Source organism: Pogona vitticeps, chromosome 5 (assembly GCF_051106095.1).
Source record: "Pogona vitticeps strain Pit_001003342236 chromosome 5, PviZW2.1, whole genome shotgun sequence".
Taxonomy (NCBI): domain Eukaryota; kingdom Metazoa; phylum Chordata; class Lepidosauria; order Squamata; family Agamidae; genus Pogona; species Pogona vitticeps.
Genome location: NC_135787.1, coordinates 112,321,220 through 112,346,847, shown reverse-complemented (window position 1 = coordinate 112,346,847; position 25,628 = coordinate 112,321,220). Strand labels below are relative to the sequence as shown.

Sequence of the window (25,628 nt, the reverse complement as noted above, 5' to 3'; positions counted from 1 at the left end):
AATGGTGGTTTAACAGGTGTACACTTTCAAGCATCCTTCAGAGTGACTGTAACTATGGTAGGAGTGAATACAATAAAAGCCGGTCTTTTAAGAAACCTGGAAAAGCACACATTGATGTTTTCAGAAATGTTACTTACTTCATTAAGGTCATCTTTTGCATTGTAGTAGACAATATCATTACTCTGCACAAAAGAGAAAGGAGGAAATAGGTTAATCTTAACAAAGTATGACCCAAAATTGGTACTAATTGTAAATATGGTGGTAGGAGTGGTTTGCATTTAATCATATGCCTGTTAATTACAAGCAGTATCAGTGGCCATTCTAGTTTAAAGATGGACCAAAAAATGAGAATTCAACTATGTTTGGTATTAGTTCTCCAGCAGTGACAACAACTATATATTAAAGCAGTGGTTCTTAACCTGGGTGATATCGCCCCCCCAGGGGGTGATTTTGTTTTTCAGGGGGTCGATGGAACAAAAAGGGGTGATGCGGGGGTGAAGGAACAGAAGGGGGTCAATAGGGGGGCAATGGAGCCACCACACTGCCGCCACCATTGAGGAAGTTATCATTGCCCCCCCCTCACCACGCTACTGGATCCAGAGCAGCTGTTGCTGGCAGCGGATGTGATGCCGCCGCCACCATTGAGGAAGTTATCATCACCCCCTCCCTGCAGCGGCGGTGCAGCGGGGGGCGATGTTAACTTCCTCAATGGCTCAAGGGAGTGTTTCTTTCAAAAAGGTTAAGAACCACTTGTGGTAGAAGGAGCAGACAACAGGACATGCCCAACAGTTTCCATTTTCCCACTGTCAAAGCAATATGTATGTTCCTGATAGGCTATTCCATGATACCTCCCCTCCAGGGTCACAGAAAATAATACATAAAGTTCAACTAAATCAAAGGCTTTTCTGAACTCAGGAAATAATAAATTAGCCAGGTAGGTAGAGGGTGCACTTGTCTTGTTGCCTAGAACACAGTATTTGGTAACTAAACTTGTCTGTTCTTGTCATTCTATACTTTTGATTCTTTGTTTTATAATTGATCTAGGTTTACAGCAGACAAGAGTTATTAAAGTGCTGGGAGAATATGCCAGAGTCAATATGTTTTCAGACAGGTTTTCTATTTTGACTGTAAAATATCTGTTAGAATCAGTAGCACAAGTCCTACTAGAAGGGAAAGAAGTTTTATTCAGTAGTTTTTATCAGATGTATCCTGGCACAAACTTCAGCAGGAATTAGGGCTGCCTCAAGGTGCAAAATCACATTAGGGATACAATGAGAACACAGCATTCAAACATTTAGTCCATATAATTTCTACTGATCTAAATTTATCATAAATACTCAATGTGCAACATCTTAGCTGTAAATATTTGGATAACAGAGGATAACTGGAATGCTTTTACCCATCTCATTGTCTTTAAAAAAGATATTTCATGACTTACATATGGGAAGTACAGCAACTTGAGAGACCTTTATCAGTTATGTATTAATTCTAAAGAAGCAAAACATCACATTTGTTCATTAGTGCTGAATTTGTACCAAATTGAGGGTGGTAAACCTGAACTTACTGTTTCTCAAGACAAGTGAGAAAATTCTTGTCACTGCTAGGAACCCAAGCTAACTGGCTGCACATCGATCACTCTCTACAACTTGGTGGGTTGTTCTCTAAGAAACCATTTACAGCTTAGCATGTGGCTAGCAGGAGAGAATGACAGCAATATAGTTTTAATTTTCTTTTAATCCTGCTATGTTCCGCACCTCTTGCATTGGATTGACAATCTCCCATCAGGTGGCTCAGCCCTAAAGCATTAAGTTGAACATCTGCTGCTGCAGAATTTTTCCATCTTGAAGTAGTCATGGGAAAAGCAAAACAAACAAACAAACAAACAAAAAACTGAAGATGGGAAGGTGGCGGAAGAGACATTTGGTTTCGATGGGAGAGTTTCAAGATAGGAATATTTATTTCATCAATTGGTCAAAAGCCTCCGCCTTTATTTTTCCTTTTTTTTACAAAAAACTAGACCAAGCTGCTGCACTCATCTGTCACAATGGGCAAATCAGTTTGTCTTCCTTTCTCCCGTGTTATGATGTCATGAATTTTGGTAGAGTCTGATCACTGAAACAAAACTTTCTTACATCTTTATTCAACAGGGGTAAGAAGTTCCTTTTCATTTCCTTTCTTAGTTACACTTACATCTTGGCCTTGCTCCAGTGCACTCAACACAGTTTGTACAGCTCCTTTCCTCCCTCCTTTATGCTAAGCACAACCTTCTGAGGTAGATTAAGGGTGAGGTGAGAGAAAGTGAATGGTCCAGGGTTACCCACTGAGCTTCATGGCTGAGAAGGGGCTTGAATTTGAATCTCTCAAACCCTAGTCCACCATTGCATTTACTACACTTTATTAGCTTTGGGAAAGTTGTGTGATGATGTAGCATGATTCTCAGTTGCACTGTACAAAGACATACAGGGACCCACACAGACAGAGAGAAAGAGAGAAATGTCCACACTGCAGGGGCTTGCCTTTGTTTAATGTAAAAAGGGGAAGAGACAAGGAAATTCAAGGAATATTTTGTCATTACATGAAACAGGAAAAATCTTTCTCACCTAAAAACTGGTAATCCAAAAAAAGGTTGCTGAAATATTTATCACACCTTGGTAGAAAATTAAAGTACAGTGAATATAGGGGCAAAGTCATGAGCAGCCAGAATTGAATGCCTCCCCCAGGTATTATGAATTGACACAAGACTGCTCACTCCTTTTCTTTTCTTCTTAGTTGATATATTAAATAGTAGGAAAATATATTTCCCTGCCCTCAGTATTTAAAGCAATACCTTCCATCATTCATATTTGAAAATTTCATTTACTGTAAGTCAAACACAGAAAAGGGAAGTAATATTTTAATGGCACATATGAATGCAATTTCTCCCATATAAAATTAAGACTCATGCTATTATTTTAAAACTCCTCTAGTAGTGTGAGGGAACCTTTGACATCCTAAATAAAAAAAATATGTTACTTTAAAAGTATTCCAGCTTAACGTGAAAAATAATATTTATTGGCATTACATTCCAAAAACATATTTGACTAAGAGAATGATTGGGTTATTTCTTCTACAGCAAAAAAGCACTCAAAGAAAACACTGAGTTTATGTAAGTGGCTGATAAACAAGCCAACAAAATAAGACAGGCCATTTTAGCAATAGTTGACTATTTTAGCAACAGGCTGGAATTTATTTTAAACCATTGTTCAAGGTTCAAAAAGCTACAAACCTGATAAAGTGAAACTGAATTTATAACTCATCCACAAAAAAAATAAATGGGAGGATAGTTACAGTAATTCATAATTCTCTACAACCAGCTATCCTACTAGTTTTGGTGGGGTTGCCCTTACCTGGTGGTCATCTTTTCTAACACATCCATAATGTGAAACTCTATTATGTCTTAAAACTTGGTTTTAAATTTATCATCTTCAAAGAATTTGGTTAAACAGTAAAGGAGTCATTTGCATGCTCCTTCAGAATATGAACCTCACATATGTTTGTTTATATGACTGACGGTGTGTCCATTCAGCCTAGTATTCTGCTGCTTGATTGGCTGTAGCTCTATACAGCCTCGGTGGTCTTTTACTCCATGCTCTCCTTCTCATGCTTAAACTGGAGTTGTCACAGACTGAACCTAGGACTTTCTGCATGGAAAGCAGGACATCCTGCCATTCAAATATGCCTCTTCTCCACAACATAGAGCACATACAGTATGTAAAACTGCAGTTCTGTCTGTGTCTCAGGTGCATCCAGGGTACCATTGATTGTGTGTGTGTGTGTGTGAGATGGGCACAGGAGCCTGTGTGATTTTCTATCTCAGGTGTCAAAATAATTTGACTGATCTTGGGAACCATGTTATTTCATTGGGGGAGGGAGGATGCCTTTGAGAGAGAAGTGGTACTCCATGACAGGAAGGAAAAAAATGTCTTTGGTTAGCCTGGCTAGACATGAATTATATTTGCCCCAATCCTGTACTGAATGTGCATTTTCTTCCACAGCATCTATACATTTGTCATCCTTTTATAGAGAGACACTCCACATATTCCAGCAGATACAAAAGTTGTCTCATATTTTACTTAGAGCAAAAATTCAAGCCAATTCATGAGCTCTTTCTTAGCTAAAATATTTGAGCAATTCTATATTTAGGCTCCTTTCGTGGAGACATCCAAGACCCAAGCATTGGCATCAGCTCGATTTGATCCTCACTAGATGTTCTAGCCTTCCTAGTATTACGATGACATGTAGTTACCAGAGTGCTGATTGCGATACTGATCACTCCCTGGTGTGTAGTAGAGTAAAACTGTGAACAAAGAGATTGTATCACATGAAAAAGGAAGGAAGACCATGTATTGACATCAGCAAGACTCACAACCAAAGAAAAGTGGAGGAATTTGCCCAAGCGCTTGAGGAAACCCATCCAGGTCTGGCTGATGCAAATGCACCTGGACGATGGGAACATTTCAAGAACGCTGTTTATAACACTGCCTTGTCCACATTTGGGAAGAAGACCAAAACAATGGCCGACTGGTTCAAAACCCATTCAGAGGAGTTAATGCCAGCCATTGAAGATAAGAGGAGAGGTCTAGCAGCATACAAAGCCTCTCCTAGTGAGTACAACTTCGAGCTGCTCGTAGCAAAGTCCAACAGGCTGCCAGGAGATGTTCCAACGATTATTGGCTTCAGCTCTGCTCTCAGATACAGATAGCAGTGGACACAGGTAACATCAAGAGAATGTATGATGGTATCAAGCAGGCTTTCGGTCCAATACAGAAGAAATCTGCTCCCTTGAAATCTGTTACAGGCGTGATCATCCAGGATCGAGCACAACAGATGGAACGCTGGGTGCAGCACTACTCTGAGCTATATTCCAGAGAGAATGTAGTAACCAAAGATGTATTAAATAACATCGAATGCCTGCTTGTCTTGGAAGAGTTGGACAGTGAACCAAATTTAGCAGAAATAAAAGTAGCCTTGGATTCCCTCGCCTCTGGCAAAGTACTTGGGAAGGATAGCATCCCTATTAAAGTGCTGAAGTGCTGTAAAGAGATCATCACTACTGAGCTGTATGATGCCTTTTGTCTCTGCTGGAGGGAAGGTGGAGTACCACAGGACATGAAGGATGCAAACATCGTCACATTGTATAAAAACAAAGGAGACAGGGGTGACTGCAATAATTAGTGTGGCATCTCTATTCTCAGCATTGTAGGGAAGCTGCTTTCCTGTGTTGTGCTGAAGAGACTCCAGGTGCTTGCAGACAGAGTCTATCAAGAATCACAGTGTGAATTTCGAGCTAATACATCCACCACTGACATGGTATTCTCCCTCAGACAGTTGCAGGAGAAATGCAGGGAACAATGACAGCCACTCTTTATGGGCTTCATAGATCTCACAAAGGCCTTTGATTTGGTTAGCAGGGACAGACTTTTTAAAATACTTTCCAAGATTGGAAGTCCACCTCAACTCCTTAACATCATCAGGTCCTTTCATCAAGGAATGAAAGGCACTGTAGTTTTTGATGGCTCAACATCAGATCCCTTTGACATCCGAAGCGGAGTGAAACAAGGCTGTGTCCTCATGATGACTCTGTTTGGGATCTTTTTGCTGTCATGCTGAAGCACGCTTTTGGAACTGCAACAGAAGGTGTCTATCTCCAGACTAGATCAAATTGAAAGCTCTTTAATCTCTCTAGATTGAGACCAAGGACCAAAGTCCAACTTAAATGCATGTGGGACTTTCTCTTTGCCAATGATGCAGCTGTTGTTGCCCACTCTGCTGAAGACCTCCAACAACACATGAATCTTTTTAGCAAGGCCTGCCAAGACTTTGGACTAACAATCAGACTGAAGAAAACACAACTCATGGGCCAGAGTGTGGACTCACCTCCCTCTATTACCATATCCACACAAGAATTTGAAGTTGTTCATGACTTCGTGTACCTTGGCTCAACGATCTCTGACACTCTCTCCTTAGATGTCGAGCTTGGCAAAGCAGGTACCATGTTGTCTAGACTCACAAATAGAGTATGGCTTAATAAGAAGCTGGCAGCATATACCAAGATCCAGGTCTATAGATCCTGTGTCCTGAGCACACTGCAATGAGTCCTGGACCCTTTGTGCATGGCAGCAGAAGAAGCTGAACACATTCCATATGCGTTGTCTCCAATGCATTTTTGGTATCACCTGGCAGGACAAAGTTCCAAACAGAGTAGTCCTAGAACAAGCTGGAATTTTTAGCATGTATACACTAGTGAAACAGTGACATCTACGTTGGCTTGGGCATGTCGTCAGAATGGCTGATGGTCAGATTCCAAAAGATCTCCTGTATAGAGAATTAGTGCAGGGAAATTGCCCCAGAAGGAGACCACAGCTGTGATACAAGGATATTTGCAAGCAGGAATGGACCTCAACAGATGGGAAAACTTGACATCTGAGCGTTCAGCCTGGAGGCAGGCAGTGCATCATGGCCTCTCCCAATTTGAAGAGACCCTTGTTCAGCAGGCCGAGGCAAAGAGGCAGTCCTGTAAGCCAATGATCCCCAACCTTGGGCCTCCAGATGTTCTTGGACTACACCTCACAGAAGCCTTCATCACCAGCTCTGCTGGCCAGGATTCCTGGGAGATTAAGTCCAAGAACATCTGGAGACCCAAGGCTGAGGACCACTGCTGTAAGCAGTAAAATCAGGGAGCTGGACAGGAGACAGATTGTATTTGTCTTCAGTGTGGAATGGATTGTCACTCTCGAGTTGGCCTTCTCAACCACACTAGACACTGTTCCAAGTCCTCCATACAGAGCATGTTATCATGGTCTCTCGAGACTAAAGGATGCCTACACAAAACTGGGGGGAAATGTGAGAAATACTACAGGTAAAGGGCAGGCTGATTCACACTTTTTTCCATTGATCACGTAAATGCGAATCAGCCCAGAGTCACCCCTCCATAGTTTTTCTTCTCAGATGCTTGAGCTTTGACAGTAGGTTCCCCCATATTCATGGGGGGTCATTTCCAAGCCTGCAGATGCTAAAAAACATGGATTATAGTGAATGCTATATATAGATGGCAGAAAATAAGGAGGAATTAAAGAACCTCGTAATGAGGGTGAAAGAGGAGAGTGCAAAAAACGGTCTGAAGCTTGATATCAAAAAAACTAAGATCATGGCTACTGGCCCCATCACCTCCTGGCAAATAGAAGGGGAAGATATGCAAGTAGTGATGTATTTTACTTTCCTGGGCTCCACGAAATTAAAAGACGCCTCCTTCTTCGGAGGAAAGCGATGAGAAAGTTCGACAGCATCTTAAAAAGCAGAGACATCACCTTGCCAACAAAGGTCCATATAGTCAAAGCTATGGTTTTTCCAGTAGCAATGTATGGAAGTGAGAGGTGGACCATAAAGAAGGCTGACCGCTGAAGAATTGATGCTTTTGAATTGTGGTGCTGGAGGAGACTCTTGAGAGTCCCCTGGACTGCAAGGAGATCAAACCTATCCGTTCTGAAGGAAATCAACCCTGAGTGCTCACTGGAAGGACAGATCCTGAAGCTGAGGCTCCAGTACTTTGGCCATCTCATGAGAAGAGAAGACTCCCTGGAAAAGACCCTGATGTTGGGAAAGTGTGAAGGCAAGAGGAGAAGGGGATGACAGAGGATGAGATGGATGGTCAGTGTCGTCGAAGCTTCCAACATAAATCTGACTCAACTCCAGGAGGCAGTGGAAGAAAGGAGGGCCTGGTGTGCTCTGGTCCATGGGGTCATGAAGAGTCAGACAAGACTTAATGACTAAACAACAACAACAAAATACATAGCATGGTCTCTGGCCCATTCTATTGGCCTGTTCTGGTATCTTCATCTTTAGAAATATATATGTCTAGGATTTTTCTTTCAATTTTAAAAATATTTTCAGACTGTTGATAACTGAATCAGCAGTTACTGATCCTGCAGATATGGAGATCCTATTGTACTTTAAAAAAACAGATCCTTTTGTATCAGTTCAGGCATGTGATCACTTGAACTAATGCAGGAAGGAAGGATGAGCAGAGCTCTCTCTCTCTCACACACACACAGAGAGAGAGAGAGAGAGAGAGAGAGAGAGAGAAAGAGACAGACAGACAGACAGACAGACAGTTAGTTGTATTTTGCCAAACTGCTTCCCCCTCACCCCTTGACTCAAAAGAATGCACTATACACACATACACACTGTGCCAGCATACGCATACAATAAGCAGAGCCTTTCTCCCAAGACAATTCTTGTTGCTGTTGTTTTTACCGCTTCTCCTCCGTGGTTTTAATTGGGGAGAGGGCACTGTTAAAAAAATAATTCAATGGATAGGGACAAGACAAGACTAGAAACAGAAAAAGTTGGGTTCATGTGAGCCTCCTTACCCAGAGTAAGTACACCTGCTTTAGTGATAATTAAATAAAGGTTCTGAGAACTGTCGGTATAGTTTCACTCAAACTAATATATGCATACATGAAGCTTCCTCATAACATGTAACACTTTCAAACATCAGATAACCCTGCATGGATTACACTGAAAACCTACCTAATTCATTATCCTGTTTCCCATTCTGGTCAACCAGATCTTTGTTGGAAGCCAAAAAGCAAACATAGGATTGAAAGCTGTACCTCCCCCTCAAATGTTTTTATTTTATTTTATTTAGTGTGATTTGTAAGCTGCCTTTCTCCCAATGAGAAAGACACGAATGTTCTTTAGTATACTCAGAGGTATACCGAGTGGGATCCTGAAGGCCAGTTTAAAGCTTTCATGACTGGCAGCCAAACTTAATAACAGATTACTTCTTCTCATTCCATTCTATCACCATGTAACTGTGAGGCACCATCATATCTTCTACTAGAGAATTGTAGGGTTTAGCTACATTAAAAACAATTTCCTTTTGTTTGCCATTAAAATGACTCATTATTACCCTGTACAGGTTCTGAATTTTGAGAGAGCAGTATTCAAAACAGTCTCCTCACCCTGTTTTCCCATACTGTGCATAATTTTATATAACACCTACATCATGACCCAAATAGCATTCCAGTGTTGACAAACTCTAGGTTTGTATAAAAGTACAGTAGTATTGCAAGTTTTATTATCACTCTTCCTAATGGCCTCAAGATGGGATTCACCTTTTCCACAGTTCTCAGACAATTCGTCCTTCTATTTCAGGAGTGGGTACTAATGTGGATCACACGTGCCTCTCGGCCTTTTTACAGTCCCTGCTGCTCATATTTGCCATGAACAAAATCAGTTGCCAACACTTGGCACTGCTCTAAAAACTGTCTTTTTCTCCTTCCACTCTGGAAGCCTGCTGTCCAGAGGTAGGTTTTAGTTGCAAATGGACTGAGAACATTCCCACACACCCCAACAGTCGCCAACCAGTAAGTGAAGTTCTTTTTCTGACATGGGAAACCCACAGGAAGAACCTTACTGACTGATTGCATAACAAGCCACAACTCTTGTGAAGACTGGAATGTTTTTGTATGGTGGTCTTTTTCATCAGCTCCCACAAGGCTTATCGAAAAAGCTCAAGGAGAACAACAAACAAATGTGAAATTGGATCCTATATGCCAGATAAATACCGCTTTTATTAAGAGTTGAAAGTGACTACTCTTCAATTTCCACAGCCGTACCCTTGTCTCTCCTTGAGTAATTTCAAGTGTAAATAAGACCTCTGCTTCTCTTCTCTCTAGACTGCTATAGCAATACAATCTTGTCTACTGCCGCACTGCCTAAATTTACTTTACCTGATGAAGTTCTTAGGGACTATTGACCTCACACTAATCTTTCATCTCTTAAGCAAAATGTTGGTGTTACGTGCCACCTAGTCACTGCTGGTTTAAGGTAATCTCTAAAATGATGCCTGGTCAGCTCTTGTAAGCTCAAGTCTGTAATTCCTTAAATGAGTCAATCCATCTCATTTTCTGTCTTCCTCTTTTTCTGCTGCCTTCTACTGTTCCCATCATTAGTTTCTCTTCCAGAGAATCCTGCCTTCTCAGGATGTGCACAAAGGGTGACAGCCTCAGTTTCATCATTTTGGCCTTCAGCGATACTTCAGGCTTGATTTGCTCTAAGCCCTGTTGTTCATCTTTCTGGAAGTCCAGGGTATCTGCAAATCTCTCCTACATATTTTAAACAAATCAACATAATAAGCCAAAATTGTCCATAGTAGCAGACATAAGTTTTGCATATCTGAATAAAGAGCACTATGTATCAATTTAAAAAAAAAACAGCATTGCTATATGAATATAGTTGTTCTCTGGGCATGAAGGGGGAAGCAGCCCCTGGTGGGATGGATTCTAAAGATGTAAAAGAGAATGTAAAAGTGATTGTCTTTCAGCCCATCCACTGCCCCACAACAGAATACAGAATGTTGTGGAACCCACAGGATGTTTGGGAGAGTAACATTGCTACGATTATACTTCTCACAGTACTACCCTGGTATCAAGTTGGGAAAGGGATGTTCCAGGGGCAAGTCAGGTAGACGGAGCAAAATCTTTGATTCACAAGTTCCACCACGTTCTAATTTTCATGGTACACTCCCAGCAATGGGGTGTGTGTTATGCCAGCTCTGAGACTGGTGCAATGTCTGGAATGTATCTGTGGTATGGGGTTGGCACAGTAGCAATTAGATCTAAAAGCATGGGGGTCAGATGTGTGAAGGCTACCCCTCGTTCTAGCTCTGTCATCAGTGGCCAGAACTGAGGTGACTCACTCAGCCAACCGTCTACTCTATCCTTGATGTTTTTAAATGCCAGATCCATCTTGAATTAATCCCAACTAATTCAGGACGATTCTGGATGAAGTGGCAGATTTGACATGTATTGAGACTTGGTTTGATGAGTGCTAGGTATTCTAACTACTGCCACAGAGGGCGATGTAGCCCTATCACTAATTTTTCTGCCTGGATATTCCATCCAACATAAAGGTTGACTGGAGGGTCGGGGAGGGGGAGTTGCCATTATCTATAAAAACAGCTTAGAGGTTGTCGGGCTCTCTGCCTCGATGATCCCACGTCTGGAGGCCCTCCACATGTTGGTGGGAGTTAGGGATGGATTTGGGATGGTGCTGGTTTACCGTGCTCCCTGCAACCCAGCACTCTCCTTTACAGAGCTGACAGGCTTCATCTCAGTGGTGGCATTGAAGACCCCCAGGCTTCATCCTGGGGGCGGACTTCAATGTCCATGTCAAGACTGTATGCGATTTGTCCAGAACTGATCACAGGGACAGGCCTCCCAGTAGCATCTCTTGTGACCAATTTGCAGCCTTCTTTAAAAACAAAGTGGAGGCCCTTCTTCCGGACCTGGGTCTCTCCTCTTTACCAGTAGATCGAGCCGTGACTTCCACTGCGCCATCTTGCCTGGAGAATCTAACACAGTTTCAGCCTGTAACATCAGTTAAGGTCGACAGAATGCTTGACCGCTGCAGGGCCACCACTTCTTCACTAGACCCTTGCCTGGCAGACTATAAAAGTCGAGCGGGCTATTGCCATTATCAATGGGTCTCTCCTGGAGGGCAGGGTGAATAGGTCATTAGATCAATTCACAAAAAGCCCAATTTGGCAGCAGACAACATAAACAACTACAGACCCATCACCGATGTCCCTTTCATTAGCAAGCTGGTGGAGAGAGTGGTGACCAATTAGTTTCAGGCACTTTTGGAGGAGACCAGTAGCCTCAATCTATTCCACTCTGGGTTCAGGCCGCGTCATGGCATGGAGATGGCAATAGTCACCCTGCAAGATGACCTTTTGAGGGAGGCTGACAGGGCAAAACATCCTTATTGGTCCTCTTTAACCTATCAGTAGCTTTGATATTGTCGACCATGGTATCCTTCTGGGGAGGTTCTCTGGGTTGAAGATTGGAGGTTTGGCCTTGGTCAGGCTCCAGTCCTTCCTGGAGGATCACCCTCAGAGAGTGCAGCTTGGGGAGATGCAGCCTGCTTCATAGACTCTCAATCGTGGAGTCCTGCAGGGGTCAATAATCTCCCCAATGCTATTTACTATCTATATGAGGCCACTGGGGGAGGCCATCAGGAGTTTTTGGAGCTTCGTATTCCCAAGACGCAGATGACACCCAGCTCTAGCTCTCCTTCTACCCATCTGCAGTGGACGCTCTCCAATCCATTGAGCGTTTCCTGGACACCGTGCCAGGGTGAATGAGGGATAATAGCCTGAAGCTGAACCCGGACAAGATGGAAATCCTGTGGGTGGATTCCCCTACTGTCTGTGGTCTGGGTGCTTCTCTTTCTTTGGGGGGGGGCACTCTTCACACGAAAGGTGATGTGTGCAACTTGGGTGTACTCTTGGACCCAGCACTGTCAATTACATTTCAGATAGCATTTGTGGTCCGCTCCACCTATTTCCACCTAAGGCAGATTACCCAGCTGCATCCCTACTTTGACACTGGGTCCCTCACCACACTGCTCCACACACTGGTAGTCTCAATATTAGACTACTATAATGCTCCCTACGTGGGGCTGCCCTTGGTGCTGTCACGGAGACTTCAGCAGGTCCAGAACTTGGCCACCAGACTACTGAGTGGGGTGAGGAGACATCAATGTATCTCCCCTGCACTGGCTACCTGTCCATTTCCGTGCCAGCTTCAATGTGATGGTATTAACACACAAGGCCCTAAACAGTTTAGGACCTCATTATCTGGCAGAACACCTCCTTCTGACAAGATCTGTCCACCCTGTAAGATCTTCCTAGGCTCGGCAGTTGAGAGTTCTGATCCCGAGAGAGGACAACCAGAAACTGGGCCTTCTCGGCGGCCACCCCACAACTTTGGAATGGTCTCCCACCTGAAATTCACCTGGTCCGTTCATTGGGAACTTTCAAACAATCATTAAAAACATGGTTATTTAGACAGGCCTTTCTGGACTCTATAATATTGTGATACAATAGTGCTTTAACAACTAGATATGCAACTGTGGCATACACCCAGGTCATGAATATTAATGTGCTATTGGCATGTACCAATGAGAGGTGGAGTCTTAATATAAAAGAGTCTCTGCATGAGGAGGCGACTAGAGGATGATGGATTTGGATTTTGGGGGAAGACAGATTGCTAAGCAAGGGCTGAAACCAATGAAGACCATTAAGGACTGTTTAGTTCAGAACAAACGATGTTGGCTTAACCTTTATTCTTTGTTGCAATAAATTATTTCTGCTTTATATAAAATGACACATTGTCTGGACCTCTGTCATCAACACTGAAAGTTGTTGTGAACAACTGATGGCAGCGGAACAGTTCGCAGCGTGAGCCTTTGTTTGGTGAAACCATCAAGGAGCGCGTGGGGAATGCAACAGCAACCCTCTGCCATGCTTTTACTATTTTATTTTTAATGTTTTTATTGGCATTATTTTTACTTTGTCTAAATTGTACTAATTATTTCTGTCTTATTGTTTTATTGTATTGTTTTGTACTTCTTCTTCTTCTTCTTCTTCTTCTTCTTCTTCTTCTTCTTCTTCTTCTTCTTCTTCTTCTTCTTCTTCTTATTATTATTATTATTATTATTATTATTATTATTATTATTATTGTAATGTGTAAACCATCCAGAGTGGCCTGGGCTGCCAGATGGGCAGTATAGAAATCAAATAAATAAATAATAGTAAATAATAAATAAATTATGCAGCTTAGCAAGTGGATATTTCTCCCACCACAGATTCTGCCATACAATGACTCTGAAAAAATGCCACAAAGACTCAAAAAATGTGTTCAATGCACAAGTGTCTACATTGCTCCTCTGCATTATTTCTTTCCCATCCCTTCATTGCAAATCCAGTGTAATAAAGTCCATACTGTGGAAATACCCACCGTGTTTTTTGAATCAATGTTTTCTATTTCTCTTCCATATTTGTTCTTTCCTGACTCTTCAGAATACTCACAGTATTTTTGGAATCAATATATGTTTCTTTATTCTGAAGAAAATATAATAAAATTAGCACCTCTATGTTAGATAAATAACATTCCAGTGCTACCTATATTATGCCTTCTTAGTACAATAATATCTTCTCATCTTTTAACTAATGGAAGAACAACAGAATAAATGAAAATTTTCTGAGGTGTGAATTCATGGAGATTTTTATTTTCAACTTATGTTTTACAGCAGTGACATCAAACTGATTTATAGAAAACATCTGTAATATATTTGTCTGCCATTGTGTCTTTGGCACATTGGCCAGGAAGCTGTGAACACAGCATGATAAACCCAGTCCCATATGGAAGCAGCAGCAAGACAAACATCACCCTGTAGTAGGAGAAAGCTTTTTTTAAAGTTTTCCTTAGGATATTTTCTTCTTCTGATCTGAACCAAACATACTGCCACAATCCAAAGAAATAAGCAACCATACATTACTACAGCTCCTCGTAAAACTCACCCCACTTTCTAAATCATCAAGTCTAAAATTCAGCGTGGATTCACAGTCCCATGACAATGGAATCACAAGCTTCCACTGGAGGAAACCAGGTGGCTGGTCCTACTAGATGTGTGCAGATTTGTGTTTCTGGACTAAAACACAAACCTGCACACCTCCAGTTGTAACTCACTGCAGGGAAGAAACATGCCCTCTGTTACTCTTGGGGTTTTTTACCTCTCAGCTGCTAATTTAAAAAGCAACAGTGATTTTTTTTTTACATGCAGGTTTTTTATTTTTTTAAAAGCTGAAATTCAACAGTAACCCGCAACTAGAGTAGGCCCATTAAATCAGTGGGAATGTGGGGAGTTAACTCCTCTGTAAGCTCAACTGGCCTATTCTAGCTGTGACTTACTTTCAGCTTTTTTTTTAAAAAAAAAAAAAGCTAGAATTTTTGAATTAATGTCATTGGTGTTATTTTCATTCCTGCTTCATCCCTAATGTAGACACCCACGTGCACTGTGGAGATGAGTTCAACCCTGCAAAAAGGGTGGGCTTTGAATGGTTTTAGAATCTCCTGCCGTAGCTCACTTCTAAGTAATTCAATCTCTTTAAATTCTAGTAGATATGCGTAAACTGGTTTTTTCTGTGTGCTACTTCTCATTTTTCTTCAGAGCACTGCATATATTCAAAGAGGTAGTTTGGGGAATACTTTGCTGACATGCTTTTTCTGTGGAATGACTTTTGAGTAAAATTCACATAATAGCAAAAAAAGTTTTCTCCATATTTGTACAAGCCTTTGCATTTTTCTCAATGATAGATTCTTTGCATTACTGCTTTTTCTGTGGCAGAACAAGGCCAAATTTCAAAAGTAGCATTTCCAGTAAACTTTGATAAGTTTTTTTTAAAAAATTCCACACTGTTGTTGGCTGGCAGACCAGGTCTGGGCATACTGTTGGGCCAAAAAGTCATAGAAATCATAGAAAAGTGAAGTTGGAAGGGGCCTACGAGGCCATCAAATCCAACCCCTTGCTCAACTCAGGAATACAATCAAAGCATATCTGCCAGGGGATTATCCAAGTTTTTCTTGAATGCCTCCAGTGTTGGAGCACTCATCAGCTCCCAAGGTAACTGGTTCCACTGTCATACTGCTCTAATGGTTAGGATTTTTTTTCTGATATTCAGCCGAAATCTGGCTTCCTTTAACTTGAGCCCACTGGTGCATGTCCTGCACTCTGGGATGATCGAGAACAGATCTTGCCTCTCCTCTGTATGAATGTCTTTCAAATATTTGAAAAGTGCCATCATATCATCCCTCAGCCTTCTTTCCCCATCTTCTTATTAATCCCATGGATAATGTTTTAAAAAATCTATCCTCATGATAAGTTATGTTAAAACTGTCTTAGCTTAATGGGGAGCATTTATACCAACAGACAGAAATTTGTAGCTTTCAGATGGGATAATAGTACGGTACAGTTGTGCCCAGCTTAACGATTACCCTGCATTATGACGAATCCGCTTCACAGCAATGTTTCTGCGATCGCAATTGCGATTACAAAACAATGTTTTAAATGGGTTTTTTTCGCTTTGCGAAGATTGGTTCCCTCCTTCGGGAACCGATTCTTCACATTATGACAATCAAAACAGCTGATCGTCGGGTTTTCAAAATGGCCACCGGGTGCTCAAAATGGCTCCCTGCTGTGCTTAGGGATGGATTCCTTGCTATACAGGGACCGAAATGGCCACTGTATGGAGGATCTTCACTGGACGGTGAGTTTTTAGCCCTTTGGAACGCATTAACCGGGTTTTAATGCGTTTCAATGGGTTTTTTATTTTCACTTTACTACATTTTCACTCTACAGTGATTTCACTGGAATGAATTAACGTCATTAAGCGAGGCACCACTGTATATTAGTCACTTTACATTGGTTTAAAAAACAAACAAACAACTGTGACTATGACCATAATGAAATTCTTTTGTGGTTCTTGGGAAGAACTACTATGACCAATAATTATTTTTTAATGGGCATGTGCAGCTCTTTTACAGCTCTATGCCATAATTCATGGTTCCTGAAAGTTCACTATACCACCATGGCCCGTAACACTCTTGATCAAAGCTACTGTTACGGTAGCTTGGAAACCACCTGTCCGTCATTGCTGTAATTCCTTTTAAATATAGAGAAAGAATTACAGAAAAGGCGCACAAAGATATATTTGCAGCCCATCTAGAGATCTCAAGAACTAAGCAAAGAATTGCTGAAAATTTCTATTGGCCGGGAATGGGGAAGCAGGTCAAAGGGTATTGTCAAAGCTACGACACCTGCCAAAGACAAGGAACTGGAAATGACAGGACCAGGGCTAGGTTGTGTCCTTTGCCAATCATCCATACCCCATTTCAAAGAATAGGCCTGGACATAGTGGGACCCCTACCCAGAGTGACCAAAAGAGGGAAGAGATTTATATTAACCATAATCAATTATGCCACAAGGTATCCTGAAGCGGTACCATTGTGAAACATTGAAACTGAGACTATGGTAGATGTGTTAATAAGCTATATGTGTCGCATGGGCTTTGCTTCTGAGATTATTACTGACTTGGGGCCTTCATTTACCTCTAAACAAATGAAAAGATAGTGGCAAATGTGCAGGATAACTCATATTACATCATCCGCTTATCATCCACAGACAAATGGGTTGGTTAAAAAGTTTAATGGGACCCTAATGAGAAGGATTCGTGCAGATACGGCAGAGAATCCAAATGACTGGGAACATAAACTACAACCATTATTATATGCCTATACGTCTGTGCCCCAAGAAAGTACAGGATTTGGCCCTTTTGAATTGTTATTTGGACGGAAGGCTAGATCTACTCTGCCAAAACTGGGAGGAACATAGGGAGGAGGAACATAGGGAGGAGGGTCCTGAATCAGTGGTCCAATACATAGATGCACTGATGAACTCCTTACATCAATCTCTTGAGTTAGCAGCCGAACATTTGAAAAACAAGCAAACCAAACAAAAACAATGGTACGATAAAAGAGCCAGGGAAAGAATGTTTAACCCTGGAGATGAAGTGTTAATGTTAAGACCCATAAAAGGGAATAAACTTCAACTAGCATGGGCAGGTCTATTTAGAGTAACTGATAAAATGAAGGACATAAACTATATAATTCAGGTGGAGGAAGTAGTGAACCTGAATATCATTGAGGGGGTTAAATTGCTTTTGGCAGGAGCAGTATGTGTGAGTTTAGTGCAGCAGCAATGGAGGGATAAGAAACCTATTCACTCTGCAGAGATAACAGCACTTAGAACCTTGAAAGACAAACCCCTACCTAGTAAAGCAAAGGAGAATCTCAGAGTATCAAAAATAGACCTAGTGATTAAGAAGACACTCCAAAGAAACTTGCCAGTAAATAGGGAGATGACCTGTGATAGTAGTTCCACTCATAGGGAGACCATCTTAACAAAAATACTTATAAGTGAATTGATAGATGAGGAGAAAAGCTTAAGCTATAAGCACACAAAGAAAAATACAGCCACAGCCATATATGGTCTAGAGAAGGGGAAGAAACTACCTGTTCTTTCCTCAATTAAGAAAGTAAGGCCACAAGTCATAAAGAAAACAGGCTTTATTAGAACACAGAGACTAGTAAGAGGTCGGATGGACATCAAAGTACCAATGAGTGACGAGCCTTGGAAGAGAGCGCGGACATCAAGATCTGTCCTTGTGATGTTGGAATACATCTAAGGGTTCACTGCGAACATCGAGATGTCACGCGAGGAGTCAAGAGCCGTGCTGTGCCAAGCGGAGGACAGAGGGAACCTTGAAGGTGAGATTATCAATTGATTGGACATTGCAAAGACTGAAACTCTATGTGAAGTTATGAATGGTGAAATCCAGAAACAACAAATTTGCAAGAGGGACACAAAATCTGAAAGACTTTAATTGTGAGACCCAAAGCAAAAGAAAGACTCAGAATAAAATTGCAGAAACCTGGTCTAGAAGACCCAATGGATAACAGAAAGTAATGAGACGCATTATCTCAAAGAGCAGAAGACTGAAGAGTGAAGGAGAAAAACATGTAATGACTGATATTAAAAGTAACACTGTATTAAATGTTCCTGTTATGTTCATATGTTGAAATATAAAGTAATGCAATGTCGTGCTAAAATTAATGGTAAGTAGTAAATAAATGAAAAAGTAATGTAATTTGTATTGAAGTAATTGATGAAAAGGGTTATAAGTAGAATGAATGTTTCACATATGCACAGTGGTGCCTCGCTTGACTATTGCCTTGTGGGACGAAAAAAACACAAGAATATTGGTTTTCGCGATCACTATAGTGCCTCGCAAGACTTTTTTTTTCTATAACTGTGCTTTGCAAGACTTTTTTTGAGACCGATGCATAGGGAACCTCGCAAGACAATTTTTTCATAAGACGAGGATTTTCGCAGAACAAATTAAAATCGTCTTGCGAGGCACCACTGTATGTAAATTTTGGATAACAGAATATATGAATATATGCTATATAAAAGAAATATATGTAGGTAATATTTAACATAAAAGAGTGAAAATGTGTTAATTAAAGTTTGCTATTGCGTTGTTCATGAGGGTAAACAATAAAGTTTTCCCCATGAAACAAACTTTCCAAGGGGGGAGGTATGTAACGGATGCCCTAGTCGCGCCTGTCAATCATAGTGGAACCTCATATGCATAAGCCAATGAGAGAACAAGAGAGGCAGAGGCAGAGTTTGTCAGTTGGAGAGTTACAGGGAAGAAGGAGTGAGGTTTACAGAGAGAGAGAGAGAGAGAGAGAGTCAGAGATACAGTGAGAATTATTACTAATAAATTGAAAATAAGTAAATAAGAAGCGATCTAATGTGGAACATAAAATATGATATTTTAGTGATTGTGATCTAATAAAAATGAACAAAGACCATCTGTGATTCTGAGTTATCCTTTCATACCCTTTAATAAAACTAATTCTGTTGTTGGCAGCAAGTGTAAGAGTTATGTTATTTACAGTGTGGATAAAAGAAATCCATTGGTGGCAGCGAGAGAGAAAGAAGGAACGTCGTCACTGTGGACCCTTGGGTTGAGAGAAACAAACAGGGGCATGGGGTGTACGTCACAGGCAGCACATAGCATTGCTATATAGCTGGAAAAAATGTATTCCATAAACACATTGCCATAGGCCACAAGGGATGGGAGCAGATCTGGCAGGCTATCAAGGACAGGGACCAATCCCAAACCCCACTTACTATCTGGCATCATCAAAGCTCCTCTGTCCTGTGCTCTATTTCCAGCTTCAACATGCAGAGAAAGGAACAATTCCATGCCTCTGCAGAGACTTGGGCAGTGCTTTGAAATTTCCAAGTGGTGTCAGCCTTTCCTGTGTTTTCACACTTCTTGCTCTAGACATGCATACGTAGGTGGAAGAATATTTCCTTCATAGCATTCCCTTGTTAATTTTATCTACTATAGAAATGATGAGTAACAGCTTGCTATGCGAAACACTACATCATGGATTATAATAATGAAGTGTCTGACTATCTTTAGAAGTCTAAAGTCCTTGACCACATCAGAAATGTATGTGCAACAGCCACAGACATGGATTAATATGGATAAATTTGTACATTTCTGGTTTAGCCTGTTCTTTAAAATAGTCACCATGTCTCAGCTTTTAAGTCTGCCATTCTGCATTTCTGTTCTCTGTGACCACTATTTCAATATGCAGAAGTGCTATTCAGAGGCACACGGAAAGCTTATCGACACATAAATGAATGGCTGAGCATTGCCTCTACCCAGGCTCTTTATCGCACAGTGGTAAGATGTCAGGTCTTTTCATTGCATATCACAATTAACCTTTGCCAAGAATTAATGTTTGCCAAAATGGTCACTGTCACAGCTAACACAGGCAAAACACTGGCTTATACTGTCATATTTGCATGCTCTTACAATCGCATAAGGACTGATTTTGCAACACTCGAAAAATAGATGCCCACTATCAATAATCCTGTGTATAGAAAACTTTACAACATTAGTGAATATGAATGCATGGCATACAGCCAGTCTCCTCTTGAGGTGACTCACATCAGATTATCACCATTGTTTATGTGGACTAGGATTAATGGAAGTACAGTACAACTTCTAGAGGGCCACATTCTGCCCACCTCTGCTTCAACCCAGTGCTTTTAAGTAATTTCTCTGAAAGCCAGGAGGAGCATGGCATTATACCTATTGCTTTAAATTCAACTATAATATTCAACTAATATTCAACTATAACAATGGAAAATAGCAAGCAGCACATCACCAACCAAAACTGGGGCTGCAAAAATGAGAAGCACATTTTTCTCACTTGTCCAGGATCAAATTTCACAGAGAGAGAAATAGTTATCTCCAACACGACCTGGGACTTCCAAATATAAAGCACCCATCAACACTCTGTGAGGTTAGATGTCTTCAACATCTTATTTTCCAAGTATGGTGGAAGCAGCATGAGTCTTTTGTAGGCAACTGCCCACTTCCTCTTGCCTTCATTGACAGGGGATAGGTTTGCAAATCTTTATCTAAGTCTGCCACATCAGTAATGTAATTCAAATTAATGTAATGTAATTCGAAGTAATGTAATGTATTGTTTTTTTACCTACTGTTCTGAAACAGGTCCCCTATCGACAGAAAGGAGGCATATAAATATTATATGCAAGTAATTTAAATACGGTAGGACTGGTATCCATGGGGGATAGGTTCCAAGCTCCTCCCAATGGATGCAGAAAAGCACAAAAGTATTGAATGCAATACACTGCATGGCCTCTGATTCCCTCCAGTGGGCAGTTCTGGTAAACACACACCGGAAATGTATACCAATGGGTATATCTGAAGTTTTTTATTTAGTATTGTCAGGCAGCTGATAAATAAATCAGTGGCTACTGATCCTGCTGAGGGTCCTGCTATGAAAACATAAATAGAATGTTCCTCTAAAGCAGCGATGGCGAACCTATGGCACGCATGCCACAGCTGGCACACAGAGCCCTTTCTGCAGGCACACAAGCCATAAGTCACCAGATCGCTACTCCCCCTGCAGCCAAACCACAAGAGGCGGCTGCAGCCATGGTGCTGCCACTTTGACAGGTGGCGGACCAGGATCCAGAGCAGCTGGCACTGGCGGCGGATCCGGAGTGGAGTCTCAAGGCGCCTCCGTGCTGAGGATTCCCCCTTCCACCACCACTTCTTGTTCCGCCACTTCTGGTTCTTCCCCCTGCTGGTTTTTTTTTTTCTTTTTCCAGTTTGGGTACTCGGGCCCAAAAAAGTTTGCCACTGCTGCTCTAAAGCCAACTTTGTGCATGTTTTAGGGACACTATGAATGTGACAGGTTGGGGTTTGTTGCTCCATTTTAGTTAGCAAACTATCTTGTACTGATGCTAGAAGGATCACATGGATCTCCCCTTCCCTGCAGCACCCTTTTGATTGAATGGGGAGGAGAAAACATAGCTCTATAAAGTGCTATGGGATATGTCCACGCTTCGGTGTTCAGCCCATTCTCAGCTCAACTGAGCTCCAAGTAACCAAATCTAAAAACTTTTTCTAGTGCATAAGGCAAATGATGCTCCCCATGCCAAGAATACCACACATGGCCACTGTTTTGAAAATGAAAAGATATTTCTGAAATTTGCAAAATACTGGGTCTTCCTGGTTTTGGAGTCAATGGTGTATTATTATCTTAATTTGCATCAAAAGCCCTCTTTCCAAAATGACATTGGGTGAAATCTAATGCTGCTTCAGAAATGGTTTATTTGCGCACCAGGTCTTTGTCCTCTTCCTCTTCTCCTGACTCTTGACAACATTTGCTCCACATGAGACACCAAATTTCCAGAGAAGATTCTGAACATACATGGGAACTGTAGGAAACGGGGGAATTCATCTCCTTCATGTTACTCTGATGGAAGCAGCTCCACCATGCGAAAATATAACTGGGTACTACACCATAGCTTGCAGTACAGGAGGGAGATATAAGAACTGATTTTCATACACTTGTGTTCCTATTTGCTTTCTTCATCTTACATTAAAACAACCAAGAAATGTCAAATGATACCAAGACTCCTGATACCCGCTAGCAAATACAATGCCCACCATCTAATCAGAGATAAGAGTTCAACAGGGATATTAGGAGGTTTTGAACATGTCATTGTATTTCAAGTGAAACTTGATAAATACAAGGAAATGGATGCACAGATTCAAGAAAAATGGGAAAGAACCTCAGTATGCCAGTAACCTGGGGAATAATAAACATGCTGTAGAACTGCTTGGCTTGAAATGATGGCAGGGCTACAGAAAGAGATGAATCCATCTGGAAGTTCAATGGAATGCCATCAAAATGCTCCGATAAAATGTGTAAGCAATGTCTTCTTCAAGACGTCAAGACAGGCATTTGGCAATGCAAATAACCATCAACAAATTAATTGTTCCCTCAGAAACCTGGGGAAACAACTGAACTGACATATTTGTCAAGCAATTATGAAGTTCTGGGTTTTGGAACGGCAACAAGAAAGCAGGGCAGACCACTGTGGAGCACAGCTGATATCTAGAAATAATTTGGACCCATTACTGTTTCATAAGCAATCCTTAGGTTCTACCTTTTTTTGGGAAGACATTTATAGAACATTTTCCAACTTTGCTAAATACTGAAAAAAGTGAGCATGCAGATGGTTATGCAAATTTGCATACATGGGTCAACAGGCATGGTGGGATAGGATGGTGCAACAAGACCCAGAGAGAGTTCTCTGAAAATGTTAACCTGTCCTACCTCCAACATGCCCATTCACCATCAAGGCTCTTATCTATTAACACTTCACTATGCCACCCTATGTCACATAGTCCAGTCTCTTACATACAAGAAGATGGCCCTCCCTACCAATATCTCTTCTGGTGTCTGTATCACATGTATATACTTAATTTTCATTCAACAGATCAACTGGTTAATTGCTTACAAGCCACAAAGCCCATCAGCTCTTTTTTAAAAAAATCAAAAACCTTTAACTTCAAACTTTCAAACTTTCCAGACTACAGCTGTACGCCAGGAGTCAGCTCTCAACAACTTGAAATACCTATTAAATCTGCAGCTCCATTCGGAATGGAAAACGGCAGATAAAGTAATTAGAATCTTCCAGCGGTGTTAAAAGGTCTTTGGAGGTGCTTAGAAACTAGGGAGAAAGAAAGCATCACATTTCAGTAAGCTTCTGTTCACAGTGCAGGGTGTTCATTATTCCAGGCTAAAGTGGTAATTAATTCAACACCATCATGCATTTGTATTTAATAAGCTGTTTGTTTGGGGGGTCAGGGTGGGGATCATTAGCCTAAAAAGATAATGCAGCTATCTTTCCAGGGGTGTCTAAATAGCACAAAAGCTGAAGTGACACAGATCCTCCTGGTTTCTACCTTTCAGGAGTGACATTGTTTCTAATTAGTTTCATGATCAATATGCAAAAGCAGACTGTGACCCCAGTTTTTGCATCTAATATTCCAGATAAAATTGAATGACTAAAAAAGATTGGGGGGGGGAGATGAGCAACAAGTATACTTACCTTTTTGTCCCTTAAAGCTTTGCAAGCATTTTGTCCTTGCCATGAACACTTCTTTCCGGTGGACTCAGTATCCCTCCTCCCTTGCTAATGTGATCAATTGCATTAAGAAAGACACTTCCAAAATGAATTGGAGACATGAGTCATCCCACAAGGTCTTCAAAAAGTCTAAAGGAGGACACAAGCACTAGATCCAGCCACTTTCATTATCCTGCGTTTCAAACTTAACATAGAAATGTTCTTTTACCGTACATATACAAAGTCAGACTGGGTATCTCAAGGGCAATCTTCATCTTGACAATTTTGCCCATCTGACATTAGGAAAATATCTTTTCCATGTAGCCAAGGGATAATAGCTTGAAATTTGGGCGATGGCCTTCTCGGTAACCACACCTAGAGTTTGGCTGTTTTTGAACTTGGTGGTCTATTACCTCTCCCATCTGGTAATAAATTAACACATTTTTATTATAGCTGCATGGGAGTGTAGCAAATGACATTGTACAGCAGAGGAAATCAACATTCTTACAAGGCAAATCTAAAACTGGGGGCACCTCAAACCAGAAGTTATAATTGCCCCCCAACCCCAGAATAAAGAGGCAAGACAAAATAAGTATGGATTAAATCATGGGCAACACTTTATTAATCATTCTGAAGAGATATTTGCCAATCAATTAGCAAAGGGGGGTCTACAGTAGTGCGGAAACAGATAAATCCGTCATCATACGGGCGAGTCCCCCGGCCCCAGGTTCTCGCGGTCTTAATGACAGCAGAAACCCGGCAGGCTGCTACTGAAACACCTCCAGACCTCGAGCCATCTTCAATCAATGACTGTTGGTCCGGAAGTGGCCCAGCGCATGTTCCCCCCCACCCAGGAGCTGAATCGCACAATTCGCAGCCCTGGGAAATCCGATGCGCTGTTAGCTTACATGATGTTAAAATAGGGACTCACCAAGAAATACCTGTTTTTCCGCACTACCCGCCAGTGTGACCAAAATTTCACCCTACAATTGCCAACAACCCATACTAGTGTGGGATAGGCGAAAAATCCCCCCATCCCAGAGCCAATCGGGATGAAGGTCAAAAATTCCTATCCAGCCCCAAAAGGTGACCAGTAAAACTCAACACTAGAAATAGGGCAGGCGGGTGGGTGCCTGAGAAAGAAGAGACGGTTAGCCAGGAGGACTCCCCCTTTTATACCTGAGGTGGTCTTCCCGCTCTTTTCAGCCTCTTGAGAGACTGAGAGAAGTCTCGCTCCTCCGTGGGGGGGGGGGCAATTAGTCGTTGCGCTGATAAAACCTGGGTCTGTTTATCAGCGGCGTTATCATTTTGAATTTCAGGTTTGGATAAGCATCAAATTTTGCACATTGGGAGTAGACAGCCCAATGTTGCTCTGTGTAACTTCTAGTGACATTGGGTCATGGAGTTTTAAAGTTATGATTTTTGAAATATAGATGTGATTTAGACACACATACCCCATGTAGACACTGGTAACTTTTTTTTTCTCTCCAGCGGATTAAGAAATTGCTGAAGTGTATTACAAACAATTAACTTGCTTATTTTAAAAGGATATTCATTACATGAGGCTCTTTTTAAATCTGAAGCTAATCCATTCAGTAGTTGTAGAAAAACTGGTAACTTAAAAGAGCACTTTCAAACAGGAAAAGTAC

The 25,628-nt window shown here is 41.4% G+C and overlaps 1 protein-coding gene across 7 annotated transcripts in view; it reads right to left on the bottom strand.

Annotated features, from left to right (window-relative positions):
• Positions 1-25,628, bottom strand: part of CACNA2D1 (calcium voltage-gated channel auxiliary subunit alpha2delta 1) — a 540,926-nt gene that overhangs the window by 253,665 nt on the left and 261,633 nt on the right. For all 7 annotated transcript variants that reach the window (XM_073000730.2, XM_078394287.1, XM_073000729.2 and 4 more), the window contains one exon: positions 138-182. In XM_073000730.2, the coding sequence (XP_072856831.1) occupies positions 138-182 (45 nt within the window). The remainder of the gene's footprint in view (positions 1-137; positions 183-25,628) is intronic.